The sequence below is a fragment of the Anabrus simplex genome, chromosome 9, assembly GCF_040414725.1.
Source record: "Anabrus simplex isolate iqAnaSimp1 chromosome 9, ASM4041472v1, whole genome shotgun sequence".
NCBI classification, from domain to species: Eukaryota; Metazoa; Arthropoda; class Insecta; order Orthoptera; family Tettigoniidae; genus Anabrus; species Anabrus simplex.
Genome location: NC_090273.1, coordinates 149695124 through 149717653, shown reverse-complemented (window position 1 = coordinate 149717653; position 22530 = coordinate 149695124). Strand labels below are relative to the sequence as shown.

At 37.8% G+C, this 22530-nt stretch overlaps 1 protein-coding gene across 2 annotated transcripts in view; it reads left to right on the top strand.

Moving 5' to 3' along the window:
* The window catches only part of LOC136881117 (peroxisomal acyl-coenzyme A oxidase 3), a 139724-nt gene that overhangs the window by 47984 nt on the left and 69210 nt on the right, over positions 1–22530 (top strand). For both annotated transcript variants that reach the window (XM_068229236.1, XM_067153759.2), the window contains exons 5-6: positions 12113–12260; positions 14726–15016. In XM_068229236.1, the coding sequence (XP_068085337.1) occupies positions 12113–12260; positions 14726–15016 (439 nt within the window). The remainder of the gene's footprint in view (positions 1–12112; positions 12261–14725; positions 15017–22530) is intronic.

The window sequence follows — 22530 nt, the reverse complement described above, 5'->3', positions numbered from 1 at the left end:
TTACAAGTAATTAACAACATAATCCTTCTTGTAAACAGCCATGCCAGGGAAAGGAAACGTAGCAACAACAGACAGCCCAGTGAAGCGCGCCCTACAGGAAGCTCTGAGAGACAAGGAAGCACTCGCCACACTAGCAAACATTATATAAGACCAGGTAGCCAGGGCCGTTATAGAGCAGCTTAAAACTACGATAGATTTTAATACCAAAGTAATCGAGGAGACGAAAAAAGTGCTCGAGGCCAGAGACGAGATATCAGACCTCAGGGAACAGCTCGAAACTAAGACCGATGCTCTCGCACAGTATCAGTGGCGGCAATCACTGCGTGTGTTTGGAGTGTGGGAATCGAGTGACGAGGACACGGACAAAATTGTCATCGAGCTAGCTGACAATATTGGAGTACATTTAACGCATGGGGACATAGACAGAAGGCACAGGATAGGCAAGATGAGTACAGATAAGCCGCGTCCGATAATAGTGAAGTTTGTGTCGTACCGCAAACGGAACGAATTATTCACATCTAAAAAGAAACTGATAGGAACGGGCAAAACAATCAGAGAAGACCTCATGTCAATCAGGATGAAACTGTTGCAAGAAGCGATCACTAGATTTTCTGTGTCCAGTTGTTGGACAATAGACGGTACAATTATTGTGAAACACAATGGTGTGAAATGAAATGTCGTGTGTCGAGCCAAGCGGAATCAGACAGGATTAAATAAACTAACGTGACATTACACATTTTACAGTTTTAACTAACTTAGACACTAGACTTTAATTACTAGACTATAATTACTATTCCAACTATTACTTTTAGATTATATCTTCATTAGATTTATATATAATAACTAGGCAAGATAGAGTACAGGTTGGCAGCTCAAAGTGAGAGTGCTGCACATGTGTCTATTTTCGGCAAGGTTACTGGTGTTAAAAATTAAATAATTGAAAAAGAGGTTCAACCTATTCAATACATAAGAGAAAGAAATGTAGTGATTACATTCTTATTTAATAGTAATTAAAAATCGGACCAATTTCGACCCTAGTCCAGGTCATCGTCAGCCGTTCAAAACATAAAAAACATCATATACTTTCATCTCTTAATTGTAAATAAAAAACATGAAAAAGAAAAAGATTAAGTGAACTCTGGATCGGTATAAGATGAAATATAAATTGATGATGGGGGTAGAAATTGTGAGTCACTTAAAAGAACAACAGTACGTAATATTATGAATGGTAGTACGGCACACGCAATGATAGGTAAAGTCTCACAATGTTTATGAATAGTGGAGAACGGTCAAATGGGTAAGTTTTTACACTCTGTCAGGTACAAAGTCACAACACTATCGAACAACATATGAAGATCCATAAATATGTTGAAGTCGCAGACGAATAGATTTATAGAAGCAAACTGCCAGCTCCCGGTGATCAGCGCGGCACTTTCAAGGTCATGCGCTGTGGTCTCGAATGCCAAAGTAGAAACTGGTCCCATTTTTAATTACTATTAAATAAGAATGTAATCACTACATTTCTTTCTCTTATGTATTGAATAGGTTGAACCTCTTTTTCAATTATTTAATTTTTAACGTTAATACTTTCAATACGGAACAATGAAATTTTTATCTTTAAAGGTTACTGGTGGTCAGCTGAGCGGAATCTCCACTCCCATACCTACCCAGCCCCCTAACACTAATCCCCTTAGAAATGCTTTTAACAACTTCCCAGATTCCTCATAGGTAATACATGCTAACATTCAAATTCTAATTCCTCACTTCCACGAACTCCATAACATAATTGCTAATATCAATCCTCACATCGTCATGAACAGGGAATCCTGGATGAAATCTTGGTTGTCAGATTCTCTCGTTCACCTTGAAAATGATACCTTGATCAGAAATGATCGCACAGGTAAAGCCGGTGGCGGAATAGCTATGTATATTAGGAACGACCTAAAATATAAAATAATCTACAAAACAATTAGTGAATAGTGTGCAAGGCCTGAGTTCATGTTCATAGAAATTGAGGCTTTAGGTGAAAAGTGCTTACTGAGTGTAGTGTATCGCCCACCAAAGGTTGGATATATCACCGACCTTGAGGACATCCTACTAGACCTCTTACCCAGGTATGAGCATGTTTTATTACTAGGGGACCTCAATACTGACATCCTAATGACAAACTAACTGAGACTAAACAACTAATCAACATATTTAAATTTTGTAGCATGACAATTTTGCCACTGAACCCAACACATCACACAGCCACGTCACATACGTTAGTGGACTTAATTGTGACGAATAACCCTGACAGGGTACTGACCCACGGGCAAATGTCTGCTTGCGGACTATCCAATCACGACTTAATTAATTTAGCTTATTCGCTTAAATGCCCCAAGTACAGACCTAAATTAATTACATTCCAAGACCTAAAAAGTATAAATAACGAAGCCCTATTAGAAGACGCTGCAAGCATACCTTGGCCTAATGTCCATATTTTAGATAATATAGATGATAAAGTGGAGTTCTTAAACACACACACAAAAACGCACTGCTTGCATAACACGCCCTGCGGCTCCATGGATGACTCAGGAAATATGAGACTAAATGACAGAGAGAGACAAAGCTTTCAGAAAATTTAAAACTAGCCAAGTACCAAATGATTTTGACCTGTACAAGACCATTTGTAACAGGACCACACAAGCTGTAAGGAATGCTAAAATAAGACACTCACAGAACATTTTGCTAACCCGAAACACAACAACAATCTGGAAAACCATTAAAAAATAGGCATAGGTGGAAATAAAATACATACTGCTGACGTTAAACTACCACTGGATGATTTAAACCAATGCTTTACTATAAGACCCGTTAACATTGACGTGACAACAAAAGAACAGACGATTAACAAAATTCTACCCAATGGCAATACTAACAATGGAGGAGAACAGTTATATTTTTCACTCATAACTCCTGCAGAAGTGAGTCAAATTGTACGATCAATAAAGACGACTGCGACAGGATGTGACGAGATTGTTCCATAGTTACTGTTAAAAACTCTAGATGTAATCCTACCAACTCTAACCCACATCATTAATACCTCACTGATAACAGGCATATTTCCTTCCCTTTGGAAATGTGCAATTGTTCAGACAAATAACCACATATTTAAATAACAATATACTTCTTGACAAATACCAGTCTGGTTTTAGAAGCAATCATAGCACAACTACTGCACTACTTAAAGTAACAAATGACATAGGCGTAGCTATGGATAAGGGAGAAGTTACTGTTTTAACTCATCTAGACCTTAGTAAGGCCTTCGACTGCATTGACACGGACATACTAATAGCAAAATTACATGCTCTTAATTTCTCACAAAGCACACTATCCTGGATGTATTCTTATCTCTCTGATCGCCGGCAGTGTGTATCAACAGGTGAAAATTTCTCCTCATGGCAATCTGTAGAGACTGGAATACAACAGGAGTTGGTGCTAGCGCCACTCCTATTTTCGATCTTCATTTCAGGACTAACACAAGTAATTAAGCATTGTCAATATCATGTGTACACAGACGACATACAAATATATACACATGCACATCCTCGTAACTTACCGACTGCGATAAATAATATGATGACCTAGAAAGAATATGTAAGTGGATCGATGACCATGCACTAAAAATCAATGCCGCCAGTATCCAGTATTCGGGAGATAGTAGGTTCGAACCCCACTGTCGGCAGCCCTGAAAATGGTTTTCCGTGGTTTCCCCATTTTCACACCAGGCAAATGCTGGGGCTGTACCTTAATTAAGGCCACGGCCGCTTCCTTCCCACTCCTAGCCCTTTCCTGTCCCATCGTCGCCGTAAGACCTATCTGTGTCGGTGCAACGTAAAACAAATAGCAAAAAAAAAAATCAATGCCCAAAAATCGCAGTGTATTCTTTTAGCTACCCAAAAAACCCACACATGCCTTACAGACATGCATACTCACTCAGTAACATTAAGAGGCACTCGGTTACAATTCAAAGGCACAGAGTTAAAAACTTACGGATGATAGTGGATAAACAAACGAACATGTAATAGGTATATGTCAGCGAGTGTTTTATTCCTTACATTCCCTTAAGGAACTCAGAGATTTACTCCCCAAAAATGTAAGAAACTGCTTATCCAAAGTATGGTAATGCCAATATTCGACTTCTGTGACGTAGTATACAGTAACCTCACCACCTCACTTTCCATCAAGCTCCAAAAGGCATATAACGCATGTGTTCGATTTATTTCAGATGTACCAAGGTTTAGCCAAATTTCTCCTGCATTTGATAGACTTTCATGGTTACACTTAAGAGAGCGACGAAATTTACACACTGTTTCCCTGTTACGTTGTATACTGAACCTTAACACTCCTGAATTCCTTGCCACACAATTCCATTACCTATCATCACCTAGTATTCCTACCAGATCATCATCCACCTCAGTACTGAGCATTCCCATTCACCGCTCAACTGGCTACAGTAGATCATTTGTAATCGCCGCCACGATAGCTGCAGTTGCTTTAGTGCGGACAGTATCCAGTAATCGGGAGATAGTGGGTTCGAGCCCCACTGTCGGCAGCCCTGAATATGGTTTTCCGTGGTTTCCCATTTTCACACCAGGCAAATGCCGGGGCTGTACCTTACTTAAGGCCACGGCCGCTTCCATCCACTTCCTAGGCCTTTTCTATCCCATTGTCGCCATAAGACATATCTGTGTCCGTGCGACGTAAAGCAAGTAGCAAAAAAAAAAATAATAATCGCCGCCAGCCGAATTTGGAATTCCCTACCTGCTGAAATTAGGAGCGTGTCAAACCACCTCCACTTTAAGAAACTCTGTCAAACTCTGTATGGTCGGACAGAATAGCAGGCTTCATAGCCTGAGTCCTGCCATATAAAACAAGACAATAAATAAATAAATAAATACATAAATAAATAAATAAATAAATAAATAAATAAATAAATAAACGAACAAACAAACAAACAAACAAACTGAAATGTTAGTTTAAAAGTTTCTTAAAAAGCATGATGGAAGTTAAAAACTGTGAAATGTTGATCGTTAGAACAGTCTTGAGCTGGAAGTCTTTCTGTTTCAATGCTTTTTGTTGTCCTTTGGTGTGGTTCAACTGGTATCTGTATACTGTATAATGAGGACACGAGGGAGTAAGCTCTGTAATTAATACCTTTTCAAACTTAACACATATTAACAGAAATACTCTTTAGCATCTTTTTGTCTTTCCAGACATCACACAACACATTTACTCTAAAAAGAGGTGTTTCACACATCTAAGGCTACATTCACCATGCAAACTGACCACTTATTTGAAGGTGTTCCCTCCTAGCCTTACTATCAAGAGCACAACAACCAGCTGATAAACCACTTTTCAACACTAAGTTCGCGCGGCTTGAATAAAAGATATATATACTAGCATGTACCCGCAGCTTTGCCCGCGTTTGTTAATTCAAGCGCTAGATGTTTCTAAACTACTTATTTAAAAGCAAATTAAAACATTATGTTTATTAACTCACATAGTTTTGACGTAAATTGCATTAAATACATTATTTTATTTTTATTATATTATTACTTTCAATGCTTAAGATACCGGGTTGATGGATGGTACAAATAATATTAAAACCATGTAAAAGACCATGTTATATAATACAAAATATATTGTTTCCTTATAGAGCTCGGGACTATATTAATGTCCTTCCATTTGGAGGTAAGATGTATACTGCGTTGTGTTTGCCTTTCGAACTCTTGAACATTCCACGAACAGTTGACAATTGCAAAAGCACCACTCCCAAGATGTTTGACGGTACTCCAGGTGACTCCGAAGTAATAAAATGTCAAACTGAGTTATTTGAAAGAAAATATGGTTGACGTTTAATTGCTGGTATAGCAAAATCCTTGTATAGCCTAAAATTTTAAGTGAATGACGCAAATATCGGGTTAATATGAAATAAGTAACTAAATACATAATTAAAACGATTAAAAGTAATATAAGTAATTAATGAAAGCAGGTCCCTACCTGCATAAAGATTCATCTGAGAACATGCCTATGTCAGAATTTCAGATCTCTGTGTGTCCTAGATTTGACTGGGCTTCACACACATACACACAAGCACTTCCGAATATTACGGGCTGATGGCTCCTCGTGTCACGAACCGAAAAATGGCTTCCTACTCAATGGACTTACAATCCGAGGAATACTTCTTCGCCCGCGGCATGCCGAGTCATGATGGTGGCTTCAATGATATTCGTCATCAGTTTCAGATTACAAGTTACAAATTTCATGTCGTCCGTATTGAAATGTACAACAGTTTAAAAAATAGTACTAAAATTTTATTAGGATCAACCTATTCAATACAGTTGAGTTCCTAAAGTTAGGATTTACATCTTATTATATTTATATTTGATGGGACATATTTCCCCTGTTATGAAGGCATCACCACCGAGCTCAATAGCTGCAGTCGCTTAAGTGCGGCCAGTATCCAGTAATCAGAAGATAGTGGGTTCAAACCCCACTGTTGGCAGCCCTAAAGATGGTTTTCCGTGGTTTCCCATTTTCACACCAGGCAAATGCTGGGGCTGTACCTTAATTAAGGCCACAGCCGCTTCCTTTCCATTCCTAGACCTTTCCTATCCCATCGTCGCCATAAGACCTATCTGTGTCGGTGCAACTTAAAGCAAATATAAAATGACAGAAAATGAAGGCATCATCAGCCTTTTTACACTCATACCTAAAAGATAAAAATCAGGATCCTGATTGGTTTGGTCAAAATATAACATTGAGTATTACACAATGTGAAATTGTTATGAGTTCTTAATTGATCATCATCATCATCGGTTTGCCCTTCCAGCGAGCCGGGTAGGGTGTTTGAAAACGAGCGTCTTTCAGAGTTGCCTATTCAAAAACATTTCGTTGTCCAAGACAGATTCCCAATTCCATCCTCTTCTCTCTACGTCTTCCCTCAGTTGGTCCATCCATCTTCTTCTTGGTCTTCCAGCTGGTCTTCTACCTGTTATTCTCTTTTCCAAATAAGCACATGGTAACCTTGTGCTATTCATTCGTTTAACATGCCCAAACCATTTAAGTCTAGATGACCTAAGTCTTTCCTCCATCGATTCATTTAGACCTAGGTTAGATCGGATCTCATCATTTTTCACATGATCAAGTCGGGTCGGGTAGCAGGTAGGGACCCTCTGCGGAGGCAGCCCTACCCAGGGAGTGGCGCCCCTGCCTATGTGAGTCCCAGAGCACACTGACCCGGTGTGTATCATCTGGTAAGGGTCCCAGCTCAGGGTTACGGGTGAAGACCTCAACGGCAGTGAAGGCGGAGATGAAGATCATTGGTATGGCAGAACTGGCGGAAGAGGCATCCTTGCTTTTTGGGATAGTTGTTGTCAGGTCAGAATATATTCTGCTATCGTATGCGACAGTAGACGGTACTACCTGCGACTGTCTGGCCGAGGGTCTGGCAGCCGATACCAAACCAGGCAAACTAAGGGAAAACCAATAGCTGCGAGCAGAGGAGTTTTCCCTTAGAAGATTGGATAAGATGAGACCTTTGTATGGGAAATAACACATAAATTCATCAGCTGCTGCCTTGCAGTGAGGCAGGGGACTGCCAAAGGCTAAGGGAGACCACCCTGAAAGAAAATCCTCTAGTACGTTAGGCCTAGCAAGTCACTACAGGAGTACAATGCAGTTGCTTTCAAAATGAAAACGAGCCTCAGAAAGAAACATATTCTTAATTGATAATTCCAATAAAGTTCCCACCTTCCCCTTAAAGGTAACTCCCTCCATCCCCGCCCCTGCTAATCTTCCACAGCCAACAGCACGTAAGCTTAACGCTCCGTCCATCTCCTCTCCTCCACTACACCCCCCGCCCTCAATTCCACATCATTACAATACAAGAAATTCAAATGTCACTCGTTCTGACACCACATAGACAACCAGTTCACACCACAAAAATTGAGAGGGTAAGTTAATGAATAAGTAGCATCCCGTTAAACACAACCGTTTTTCTCTAAACTTCATATCTCTTTACCCTCTTTTCATTACAGATTCTTCACTAAATATCCTTCAATAGTCAATCTATATTTAAAGCTACAGCCAACAACAAGCAGGAATGTTCCCATTTAACTATCAGTATAAGAGAAAATAATCACTCCAGCTAGCAAAGACCTACACGGCAACTTTCTGTTGTGAACTTTTTATTACTTCTTCAACAAAAGTATGAAGACCGTGGACCTACTTCATAAACAACGAGATTAATGGATCCAACAACCTCATCGCCTACCCAGTGCCATACTATAGTTTAATATCATAAGTTTTCAATAATAAAGTTTCAATATCATCTTAATTAAGCTACTAAAGATCCATTTTAACCTTTCCTTCAAATTTAAATTGGGTTGCTTTTAATCGAATTTCACTCGTACATTGATACTTCTACTCAAGATTCAACTTTAGCCATAGACCTTCTTATTATTATGTTGATATGGACTAGTTGTCTATTTTATGAAATATTTTAAATCACCAGTGCAATATCACACCAACATTATTCATTTCTTCGCAAACATTTCAAACAAGCTTTAACTGTACATTATCAGTTAAGAACTCTTAACAATTTCACATTGTGTAATACTCATTCTTAATGTTATATTTTGACCAAAACAATCAGTATCCTGATTTTTGTCTTTTAGGTATGAGTGTAAAAAGGCTTATGATGTCCTCATAATGGGCGAAACAAGTTCCAACAAATTTTAGTATAATAAGATGAAAATCCTAACTTCAGAAACTCATTTGTATTGAATAGGTTGATCCTAATAAAATGTTAGTAATAATTTTTAAACTGATCAGTTTCAGAGTTGTGTTCATTGCAGAGGGAAGGATTCATATTCCTGAGAAGTATAATTGGTGCCACAATCATCCACTCCAAGATGTTTGAGGGTACGCCAGGTGACTCCAATTTGTTCAAAATCTCTCTCGTGTAGTTGACAGCCTCATCTGTATGACATGTTGTGTCGATAGACTTTTCAATTTATGGAAAACTGGATAGTTATTGTGAGTGTTGCTTGTTGATGACGTTGACAGCTTCATGTCTTGGTGCCAGAATTGCTCGTAGACACAACCGTGCGTCTTAGGTGAAAACCTGTGCCCACCTATGACAAACATTTCAGATCTTTGTTTGCCGTAGATTTGGCTGGGCATTACACACATGCACACAGATAGACAGACAGACATCATGGACTGAAGGAAAATGGCTTCCTATTCCACAGACTTAAAATGGCATCTTGACTGATATATGCATTATTCCTTGTTTATCTTCTATCTTGTGTCCTATATGTTTCCTCTAAATGTATACATGTCCAACCCTTGTCCCTTTCTCTACGGGGTTTGGGTATGAAGTGAGATGAATCTTCGTAGTGAGTTTTTATGACCGGATGACTTTCATGATGTCGACCTAATCGGATGAGTTAATGAGATGAAATAAATGACATGATATATCATAGTAAGAATGAAGAGGATGAAACCCGGCGCCGGCACATAGCGCACTCCTCTCGAATAGCTCAAGACTTTGCATCCCCATCCGACGGATGAATCACCATCAACAGCGTCATATGCCCTCACACCATATAAGACCAAAAACAGCTTCCTACGCCATGGACGTAAAATGGCTCCTTGAATTGTGTTCTCTACCTATCTTATGTGCGTTGCCTAGCGACAGTGACTCTATGCATTTAATCTTGGTGACAGCACATTTGATTGTCATATCCCAATACACGTTTTCCGATGGTTTTTCGTTCATAACTCACCAACAAAAGCGAAAATGAAAATTCCGGCTTCAAGGTGCATCTACCTTTGTTCAAAATTTCAGATCTTTGCATGCTGTAGATTTTGCTGGGCATTGCGCACATGCAAAACACAGACAGACAGACAGACAGACAGACAGACAGACAGACAGACAGACAGACAGACAGACAGACAGACACTTCCTTTTATTATTATAGACTAGTGTAACTAATTTCATGAAGCCCCATTTTACTGAGATTTTAACATAGCACAATAAAAACATATTAAACAATTGGCTACTAGATTTTAATATAGTGAATTTATACAAAGTCCAAGAAGAGTGTTTTGAGGCAACACAATTATATAAACCTGACAGACTTATGGCTCCCCATTCAACAGATAGAGATATGCCAGTGAAATGAAACAGATGTTTTATTAGATTTTAAGACTGGAATACATGACAAACTCAAAGAAAGTTGTTTCTAAAGATTGTCAGTGTACTCTTTTAACTATTATGAGTATAACAAATTAAACAAACTGGTTACTGGATTTTAAGACAGTGAATTTATAGAAGTTCAAGAACAGTGTTTTAATTTAACAGACAGTGATATGCTAGTGAAGTGAGACGTGGACATTTATTAGATTTTAAGACTGTAATATAAGACAAACTCAAAGAAAGTTGTTTCTACTGATTGTGATGTACTATTTTATTGTTAATGTAAGCAACTGAGGATGATCCATGGATTGAAACTAGTGTTGTAATTTAGATGTAAATAAATAAATAAATTTTACACATATACACAAGGGTTAGTTTTTAAGTTTCGGTAACTACCGTATTTTATTTATTGCCACATAGCATACATATATACATGGTTCCAAGTTCCATAGGCCTTCGATATAGTCACCAGCATTGCGTACAATGTGTTTCCAAAAACATATCAAATGTAAGGCTTTTCAGGCGTTTGCTCTATTAACCAGCGTTTTGTCTTACGTCTGACACTAGACTCATCAGAGTGGGATGTGTCAGGCCCTACCTACTGATGCTGGGGTGTATGCAGGTGAACTTATCAGAAGCCCTTATAAGAGGCACAGTCTGATAACTGCATACGGGATATAAATCTCCACATTGGAATTATTGCCCGCCTAGCAATTCCGAATGGAAAATTCTAAATTCCCATGGAGGGAATTAGATATTTTTCACCAATAGAGCATGTCAAAAATGTCAAAATGTCTGATGAGTCTAGTGTCAGACCTAAGACGAAACGTTGGTTAATAGAGCAAACGCCTGAAAAGCCTTACATCTGATATGTTTTTGACATTTTTGACATGCTCTATTGGTGAAAAATATCTAATTCCCTCCATGGGAATTTAGAATTTTCCAATGTGTTTCCAGCGATATGAAAGCCATTGGATCCCATTGGTACTGCTCAGTCTGTGTAGATGGTGCGAAGAGAGCGGTCGGTGGCTTTCAAAATCCTCAGTTGTACGGAAGTGCTTCCTGTGTAGTGGCTCCTTCATCTTAGGGATTAGATCGAAGTCACAGGGACTTAAATCTGGAAAGTTTGGGGGTTGATAGAGCACACCCAGCGATTGAACAATTCAGTCACAACTCCTGCTGTGTGTGCCTTAGCATTATCATGCAGAATTATGGGTAAGTTATCCATGAAGTGTCACCGTTTTCTTCTCAGAGCTGCTCGCAGATTGTTTTGCAAAAATGAACATTAGTACGCCGCATTAACAGTCTGCCGTGGGGGAACTGTGTGCGTTGAGGTCACATCCGATGCATCTCCACTAATGCAGATACAGTCTATGCATGTTCGTCACTTACTGATGGTTGACCAAATCGAGACATGCTTCTCGGTTCATGCTTGGAAAACATAGTGACTGTCTTTTGCAGGCACTTGCTCACAAATGCTCGTCTTCACCTGGCCACTGTAAATGGACGTGGAAAGGGAAGTGTGAGGTCATGTGCTCTGGGGAAGGGGATGCAGTTAGCAGTCTTTGGTAAGAATAACAGAGCCCGGCACTGTTGCATGGCTGTGCAGGAGCATGGTTGCCAAAACTTAGAAACCAGCCTATGTAGTATTGGTTAGATTAGGTGGGAACGTCAGAGAACTCTGTAATTATGTGCCATTGGTTTCCTCGACCACACATCTGCCCTGTATTTTTATTTCAGATATCTGACAACTCTGAAACCAAGAGACTATCCATATCTCTTAAGACTTTAGAATATCCCATATTTTCACCAAATGGAAACAGTACTAGAGCCTACTTTAAAAATATTGTAATTCTTTTCTAGATTGGTGGTTGTTTTGCTCTGACAGAAATAAGCCACGGTACTAATACAAAAGGTATGAGACTGGAAGCTAGATATGATCCCAGTACTCAACAGTTTGTGCTACACACTCCTGATTTTGAAGCAGCAAAATGCTGGGTTGGCAGTCTAGGTGAGTACCACTGCATTAAGTTTTCAGAGTTGTAAAACCTTGCATCCTTGACCCCTCAGTCCAGCTCCATAGTTAAATGGTTAGCATGTTAGTCTTTGGTCCAAAAGGTCTTGAATTTGATTCCCGGCTGGGTGCGGGATTTTAACCTTCATTGGTTAATTTATATGTTTAGCATTAGAATTTATCTAAGACGCATAGGTCACCTACTCGAACGACCTGCACAGTCCTTCATGGAGACCACATGCCCTTTCACCATGGGATCATCAGGTCATTGCTCTCTGCGAGTTAGGAGCATAAAATCTGCAACATTGGAACAGTTGCAATTCAATAGTTTCACCACATATATACTTAAAATTTTGGAACAATATAACACATCCTTCTTACTCTACATCACTAAATACCTCGCTCTGAACCACACAACTTAGCACACCTTCCGAATGGAATGCATACGAGCATGTACATCAACATCACGCACCTTGTCATCACTTTACTTTCTGCATTCATTTCTAGCACAGCAATATCACTTACCAACGAACTATCATTAGATTCATAATCATATTAAGTGTTGTTCACAAGGAAAGAAGAACTCTCGTAGAATGTATCACAATCCCAGGAAGCAAAAAACAGGGAGAGCATTGAAACGTGATTTTAGGGAGTTGCTAGCTTGCAGTAACCCTCGATATTTATGGTGGTGCTAGATGTGTTAATGAGGAATGCACTACCTAGGTACATTTGTCCAGCTTTTGGTCCAAGGGACCGCGGGTTCGATTCCCTGTCACGTTGCAGATTTTAACTTTAATTTTTTCATTAGTGTGGCTCGGGGCTAGATATTTGTGATGTCTTCAACATTAGATTCCATCTTAGATAGGGCCCCATTCTCATGGATGCACAGGTCACCTATACGTAGAGTTTGTGGTTTTTAGCATTTGCGATAAATGCAAAATCTGTTGAAACTTTGTCAGTGGATTTGCCTTCATCTTATATGACCCCTACGAGTGCTTTTTAGTGATTTTGAATTAACGATAAGGTGCAAAATTGGTTCAGAATGCAAAATATACAATTTATGCAAAATAGATGCAAAATTCTTGGTTTAGTTTATCTTTATTTAAATGATGCATTTTCCTTAAAAATAAGATATATGTTATTTATTTCAGGGGAAAGAATCATTACAGCGTCTTTAATCTTTCAATGTGTGGAATATCTTTCAACGGCCAAAGAGCTATGCAAAGAACAACCAGTCAAACAGCTTTATTCACTTTGAAGCACACGCATTCATTCACTTTGTGTTGACCCTTGATCATAGTCGATTATTCTTAACATAGCCTAGGGGTTGAGTGTTTTAAAATACAGTAGCGATTTATTGTCTGATAGCCATGGGTAGAAGTGAAGTGACGATCAAACAGTGTGCCGAGAGTTACAAATCGGAGCCATGGGTAGAAGTGAAGTGGCGATCAAACAGCGTGCCGAGAGTTACAAATCAGAACATATTTATGTAAGCGATACAGATATATTGATGTGTCGACTTTGTAATCAAAGACTTGAATGGAAGAAAAAAAATGTTTTGGATAAACACTGCAAGAGCAGAAACCATTTACTACTGAGGAGCGATTTATCTTCCCAACCAGCATGTGAACAGCGTGGCGTCAAGTGGTCTCGAATGAAGTAGGACACCATTCACACAATTGGGATGTTGTACTTCAATCATCATTGAAATTCCTCTTCTTTGTAGGCCTGTTGTTCTGTGATAAATGAATACGTTCAAAATAGTATTTTTCACTTTGAAATCATATTTGTAAATGTGCATGTTCATGTGTGCATTAATACTTCTTGCAGTCTTATGTTGATGTTTGCCTTATTTTCGATAGTGTATTCAAAACTACATGATCAGCAATGTGTGATGAAACAGTATCATTTTACTCCCAACTATTGTGTGTGATATTTCACAAATGATGCCTATTTTTATCCAGTTTGCTACAAAATTCTAAATTTGAGAAGTATAGATGCTACAAAATGCTAAATTTGAAAATCAAAATGCTAAATATCTGATTTTTAAATGCTATAAACCACAAACTCTACCTATACGGCATCAGCTCAAAAGATCTGCACCATGCCTTTCCGGAAGCCGCAAACTATTTTACTGTACATTCAGTCCAAAATATTTACTCATAAAATATGTTATTGTTAGATAACAGCTTCTCTTAAAACTGTTTTTAGTAATTGTATTAAAGGTAGCATAAAATGGCTGTTTTGATGTTTTAATTACAATACTTTCATTTTGTTATACCATAAAATAGCATAATTTATAAGTGTTTATATCGAGAGTGGCTGACATGTTGGCAACACTGGGATTTGTGTGTGTGTGTGGTTTTTTTTAATAGATATTTACTTCATGTTCTAAGGGTGTGTGTTCATTTTGTATGTATCTCATGCTGATTTTATTTCATGTCACTAACATTATATTTCAGGTAAATGCAGTACTCATGCTATTGTCTATGCCCGTTTGATTACCCCTGATGGAAAGGATCATGGACTTCATCCATTTGTGGTTCCTATCAGGGATCCAAAGACATTGCTAGCTTATCCAGGCGTAATTGTTGGTGATTTAGGAGAGAAAATTGGACTGAATGGAGTTGATAATGGGTTTGTAATGTTCAACAACTATGGAATTCCACGAGAAAATCTTATGAATAAACTTGGTGATGTTACACCTGAAGGAGCATATGTTACTCCCTTCAAGGATCCAAAGAAGAGGTTTGGTAAGTCTAATTCATAATGGAGAAAATTTGTGTGAAGGAACTTCTGTCAATATGTCATTTTATTGTGTGATTTGATTTAGTCTCTGCAGCATGGGATTTCATACTTTATAGATGTTGAGTAATAATAGAGAAGTTGTTTGTTTAGGACTTCCATACTTAAACACAAAATTAAAAATTTATTAATAGAGAAATGTACACTCAAGCCACTTTGAAACCGTAGGCTCGAGTCCATAGTCCACAATCTGCAGGACTGACAACCTTAATCTGAAGTTTCTTAAATTATCATCTTTAAGAGTTCAGTAGTAGTGCAACCAACATATAATTGGAAGATTGTGGGTTCAGTTTCCATTGGTGTCCAATTAGTCATTTTTATTCTGTGCTCAACAATTTATTTGGAGTACAATGCAGCCATAAAAGTTAAATACAGTCAAAACTGGTTAGGACATTTTTGTGGGGACTGAAAACAATGTCATAAAGAAGGAACATGCTAAAAAAATTGAAAAACAATATGCTGTTAAATTTAATATTAGGTTTGAACGTTAAAATAATTATGATGAAAACAAAGAAACAAATGTTTACAATTATAATTAATGAAATAAATGAAAAAATAATACATTTTAACAACACCAACATAGTAAAACATCGAGGGAAAAACATTCTTAGAGGTGCGAACTATACATATTGTTACAATTAGGTGTAAAGTTATCGTGGGAATGTACAACATCTGGATGATTTTCACACATTTCACGTGTTGATTAGCATCCGCTTTCTCAATAAACTTTAATTTTTCATGATTTATAAACTGTATAGCTTTCTTCTTCTCCATAACTGAACATCCTGTAAACCGCTATGCGTAAGTACAGTAGGCCTAATTTATGTATTGTGCCGGGAAACGATCAGGGATCTGGGCATGAGAATCTTCACGTAGGGGTGGACGGCTCTTATGGAGCAGGTACAGAGAGACGTACGCAGAGCAAAATAATAGTTGGGCTTAAAACTCAATTTATTCACCACCATGTATTTATGGGCAATGTTTCCTACTGTATTATTCCTGCTCCTTTTCACGAAATATTTGTTTCGTTGGCAAATTACTTAAACATTAAAGCAAGTTATTTAACAAAATTTTCGTAATGTAATGTTTGCCTGATTTAAAAACATGATATGCACAAAAGATTACCTTTATCTTGATGTTTTGAAAATAATTTGTTTTTATGTAAGTCACCATAAATTAATTGAAATGAATGTCTTTTGCCAGAAGATCAAATCCAAAATTCCAAATACTGAACTGTTTTCCCCACAGTCTTTTTAAATAATAAATTTCACTTGTTTCCTACAGTCTTTTAAATAATAATTATTATTCCTTCACTTTAAAATAAATACTCTTTCACTTTCAAAGTTTGTGAAGTTCTCCCCAAAAGTTTTGAAATGGCAAGAAAAATATGAATGTAGCAAAGGCTTTTCAGTCTGTCAAACACATAGCAAATACAATGTAAATTAAAACACTAAAAGCATATCTGTAAAACACACACTAACATACAAAGAATGACATGTTTCGTTCTACAAGAACATCCTCAGATTCTATCAAATCACTTAAAATAAGCTTATATATGTACATGTCATTCTTTGTATGTTAGTGTGTGTTTTACAGATATGCTTTTAGTGTTTTAATTTACATTGTATTTGCTATGTGTTTGACAGACTGAAAAGCCTTTGCTACATTTAACTAAGTCAACACTGGAAAACATGGCTTCATTTTTAACAAATTTAACAAACAAAACAAGAAAAATATGTTCGAAAAGTCTTCCACTTACATAAAATTCTATGAATGCTTGTAGTTTACACTTAATGTTGCAGTCAGGTACCACACCTCGAACCTTTAGTTGAGCTACAGGCATTAATAAGACAGTGTCTTTCCCCAAACAATCTATAAGTTTGTCCGAAATAAGCGAAGCTTGCGCACCAGAATCAACCAAAGTCATCACATTAAGGTTTCTGACTCTTATGGATATGACAGGTAATGATCTCTTAATTATGGGCCTATTCTGATGTTCGTCCTCAAATAATAACTCAGAATCATCAATGTGCCAGTACAGTACTTCTGTAAAACAAATAACTTAATGATCATCCCCTTCTTCGTTTTCAGGCGAACTCCAATTTAGTTGGTCTGAGTTTTTTTAAATAGCGCCAGTCGATGTGAGGTCTTTGTCAATTTCTTCTTGAATCCTCACTTGCTTTTGGTGTTCTAATGATGTGGCTCCTAAGTCTTCATTAGTTCTGTTCCTGTCTCGAATGTATTCTCTGGTTTCTTTCCATCTATTTTCAAGATCTTCCCTCCGAGCACTTCTGGCTTCTTCGGAAGTTATCTCCGGTTTTCTCCGCGGTGGTCTTGTTCTGTATGTAGGCTGTCGTTGGTCCGGTTGTCTTTGGAATTTCCTGAATCTGGGTGGAGTACATGAATTATTTACAACATTTTCCCTCTGTGTTGTTTTTTGATCCGTGGTCTGCACCTCGGCTGGATTACTGGATACTCCTTTTAGTTTTGTACTCTTTGGAGTTGACTGCATTTAGCCGTGTCTAGTCGCTTTGAAATAGCATCCAAATGTGCAAGAGATTGGATGTTTGCTGTCACTAATATTTCCTGTACATGGGATGGAAATTGAAGTGTCATTATTTGAATAAGTTCTGGGACCTGTAGTGGAGGATCCAGATATTGCATCTTCTTCAGTTGCATCAAACAATAATCTGAGTATCTAGATGTATTCACCGATGTATTGTATTTCCGTGAATACAACTGCATTTTTACGAGATGCTGTGTCTCTGTGTCCCAAAAACGATTTAATAAGGCCTTTTTAAAATCATCATAGGTCTTGAAATTGTTCTTAAAGGCTATGAACCAAGATAGTGCCCTGCCTTCCAGCAATTTAGATACTGTGTGTAATTGCCTATCTTGTCCTATGTGATTTTGAAAGAAAATCCTCAATATTTTGAAGAAATTCCCTAGTGGTATACTCATCTCTACCTGAAAATTTAGTTGGTTTGTCGACTTGGATTTTAATGAGTGTCGTGGTGTTAATTGACTCTCTAGATGTACCTGGACTAGAGATAAATGATGAGTTTTCTTTTAACTTAATCGAGGAGACTCTTCAGCAAGGGTATCTACTTTTATCTGAAATGAGTTATCAAGGGTTTTAATTTCAGATTGTAAATCAGTTTTCAAAGCTTGAACATCCTTACAAAAAGCGGTGAGTTGTGTGTGGGTGCTATCCATTTGACTTGTGAAACGCTTGTCCATTTCGGCTTGTGTGGATTTCATAAGTCCTACTTCCATTTCAGCTTGTGTGGATTTCATAAGTCCTACTTCAGCATTGAGTTTGCTTACGTCCGATTTGAATGAGTCCCTAAGGCTCTCCTAGATTTGTGCCATTTTTATTTGAGCCTGCGAAATGTGTCCATGAGACTCTTGGAATTCGGCTCGAAGTGCTTTTAACTCCCCAGAAAGGGATTGAACATTTTTTAGATCTTGACCAAAGGACTGAATAACTTGACCTTTAATTTCTTCCTTCAGTGTTTCAAGATTCTCTACGAATTGGGTTTTTATTTCTCCTAATTTGGATTCGACTTTGTCACTGGAATCCTTGAGCCCCTTTTCTAAATTAGTATTTGCCTCACGAAATCTTTGTTCGAGATTAGCAGTTGATTCAGCAAATCGGGTATTAAAGGATTTATCTGCCTCTGCAAATCTTTTCTCTAAAGAAGCTTGTGCCTCATCGAACCTTGAGTTAAGATTATTAGCTAATTCTTGCATTTTATTATGAGTGATTTTTATTTGTTGACCTAGTTGTTTGTTAGCCTGATCAATCCTAGCATTGGATTGATCTATTTTTGTATTCAATTGATCATTCGATTCCTTGATTTGAGTGCGAAGCGCTTCAATTGCGGCTAATATGTTGTCCATGGTAACAAATGTTTACAATGGACTTATGTATTCTGAAGATCAGAATTGCAATTGACTGTGCGTAATTTGACAATGCCTACGTCTCCTAGCGTTGTCTAAACATATTCGGATGTTATTTTGAATATCGTCTTTCAAAATATGCAGTTATGTTTGGTATCTTGTAAAGCTTAAATATAACTTTATTCAATATCCTGTTAGTTTTCGTGCTATAATATCTAGCACAGTTCCTTTCAAAATTCCTAAGTTGGCCTTCATTTATTATTACGCATGAGGTGTCGCTACGCATTTGTTGCTAGCGTGGTATATCTCCTTTCAAGGCCCCTTAAGATGGGCGACCATTTAATAGCTCTCTCTGTACCATGAAACAATCAGGTATCTGGGCATGAGAATCTTCACATAGGGGTGGACGGCTCTTATGGAGCAGGTACAGAGAGGCGTACGCAGAGCAAAGTAATAGTTGGGCTTAAAACTCAATTTATTCACCACCATGTGTTTATGGACAATGTTTCCTACTGTATTATTCCTGCTCCTCTTCACGAAATATTTGTTTCGTTGGCAAATTATTTAAACATTAAAGCAAGTTATTTTACGAAATTTTCGTACTGCAATGTTTGCCTGATTTAAAAACATGATATCCACAAAAGATTGCCTTTATCTTGATGTTTTGAAAATAATTTGTTTTTACGTAAGTCACCATAAATTAATTGAAATGAATGTCTTTCGCCAGAAGATAAAATTCTAAATTCCAAATACTGAATTGTTTTTCCTACAGTCTTTTTAAATAATAAATCTCACTTGTTTCCTACAGTCTTTTAAATAATAATAATAATCTGGGCATGAGAATCTTTTTTGTTTTTTCAAAATGGCGCCCGGTAATGACGATGTTGTGTTTTATTCTCCGAGTAAATTAACCGTAAAATGTGACGAAAAGTGCGGAAAATGTCGAAAATTAGTGAAGAATGGAATGTTGTTTGATTCATGTGATCGATGGTGGCATTATAAGTGCAGAAATTGCCCTAGAGACGTAAAAACTGATGAAAATGTTGACTGGATTTGTGAGCAGTGTGTTCGGAATGTTGTTGTTGGGGACGGCATTGATGAAGCACCGAAAACAGTCGATGAGGAATATAAAAGTGCATTAGAAATTATAAACATTCTAAAAAAGGACAATGAGACTCTTAAAGTTGAAAATCAAGAATTAAAAGAAAGACTGCGATCGCTGGAATTTGGGACTGACCATTCTTCGAGTGATATACCGGTACAAGTAACAAACTCGAGCACGTGGTGTCAAGTAGTTCGTGGATGGCCGGCTAAGAAGAAATCTACAACTGAATTTCTGGAAATACACATCAGAAATAGGTTTTCTGCCCTAAATAATTTAATTCTGGAAGAAAGTGATCGCGCGCGTGAAACCAAATCATCGCGATCCGTTGCCGTGCCGAGTTTAAAATTTAGGCCTAGAATTCAGATTCAAGACCCAGTTAGGCCTAAATCAGCGAAGGTAGCTGTGTTTGGTGATAGCCAAGGAAGGGGAATTGCGGGAGTGATCAACGACGAGAATATAGCAGCAACCGGAGAAATATATCCAGGAGCTTCTATCAGCAGTGTTGTGGAAAACGTAGAAGCAGCAACTAGGAACTTCGGGAGTGGCGATGCAGTGCTTATCATCGGTGGGACGAACGACGTAGCTCGCGACGACGCCAAGAATGTAAAATCACAACTTAAACATACACTAGGGAAGCTGACCCACACTAATGTTTTTGTAGTGAACGTGCCCCACAGGCATGATTTGAGTAGAGACTCGTGTGTGAACATTGAAGTGGACAAGGTCAATACAGATATTGTTAAAATTTGTAAACATTTTCGGAATACTCAGGTTATTGAATGCAGCAGTTTTGAGAGATACTGTTATACAAAACATGGCCTCCATCTAAACAATTCAGGTAAACGAAAGATAGCAAATATTGTTCTAGATTTTATTAATCTTAAGATATGTACTGTAAAACAGGCAACTCCCTTGAGTTATAATACTGACCAGGAAAACTAGTAGAAAGAGCCAGCTGTACTTCAAGCTGGCTCAGTCAACTAGAAAAAGAAACTCAGGATAGTAAGGAATTTCAAGTTACCCAATTGCAACAGTCAAGTTTTAGGGAGGAAGGGGGTCTGAGATTGCTCTTGGTAAACTGTCAAAGTGTAGTAAATAAACAATTAAAATTCGGTACATTGATGGAATCTTATGAGACTGATGTGGTGATAGGAGTGGAATCGTGGTTGAAAGAAGGGGTGGGTAATAGAGAAGTATTTCCAGAAGGGTACACAGTCTATCGTAGAGACCGAGGAGATAAAAAGGGAGGGGGGGTGTTTATTCTGGTGAAGGAAACTTACTGTTCACATGAATGGTTTACCGATGAAAGGGATGAAATATTAGGGATAAAATTAGTTTGTGAGAATATGAAGGAGGTGGGAATTATAGGAACATACAGGCGTGGAAGAGAGGAAAGAGACATGGAAATCTTTGAAAAAATAATAGATTATACTCGTAAAAACAATAATAATGATATGGTAATAATTGGGGGAGATCTAAATTTGCCTGAAGTTGAATGGAAAGGAGCTGCAAGTGAAGCCCATGAACAGAAACTGGCAAATAAGTTAATTTGGGAGGGAGGATTTACACAAGTAGTACAAGAACCGACTCGTCTCAATAACTTACTAGATGTATTCTTGGTTAAACCATGGGAAATTATTGATAAAACTGAGGTAATTTAAGGAATAGGAGACGATAAGGCTGTAATAATGGATATAGGACTCGTACCAAAAAGGCTTAATAAGAGGGTTACACAAGACAAGAAATTGTACAGAAAAACTAAAGTTGATGAATTTGGGACTTACCTTAAATCACAATTTAGTTGTTGGATAAGTGAAGGGAGTAACGTGGATACACTTTGGGCTAAAGTTAAAGGAATTATTTGGGAAGGAGAGAAGAGATTTGTACCTGTTAAGAAGGGTAAAATGACCTCAGACCCTGTTTATTATACAAGGGAAATAAGAAAATTAAAAAGAAAATGTAGAATAGTAAACAGGAAAATCAAAGAGGGTAGGGAGAGTAGAGAAAGTAGAAAACAGCTAATGAGGGAACTGAATAGAGTGAAAAAGGAAGCAAAAGAGAATTATATGAATGGCATACTTCAAGAAGGTAATGATCACAAAGGGAAATGGAAAAAGCTGTATTCATATATCAGGAATCAAAAAGGAAAAGGAATCCAAATTCCTACAATGGTGGGAGAAGGGGGTGAACACTATTTAACAGATACTGAGAAAGCAAACCTATTTAGTAGGGAATTTAAAGATTCAGTAGATGATTGTCAAGAGTTGGAAACCGAAACAGAAGATAGAGAGGGAGAGAGACAGAGGGAAACAAGAAGCTTCTCATTCACAAACGAAGATATTTTCAGAGAAATCCAACTGCTTCAGCAAGGAAAAGCAGCAGGAAGTGATCAAATTACTGGGGAGGTATTAAAGACAATGGGGTGGTACATAGTGCCTTATTTAAAATTTCTCT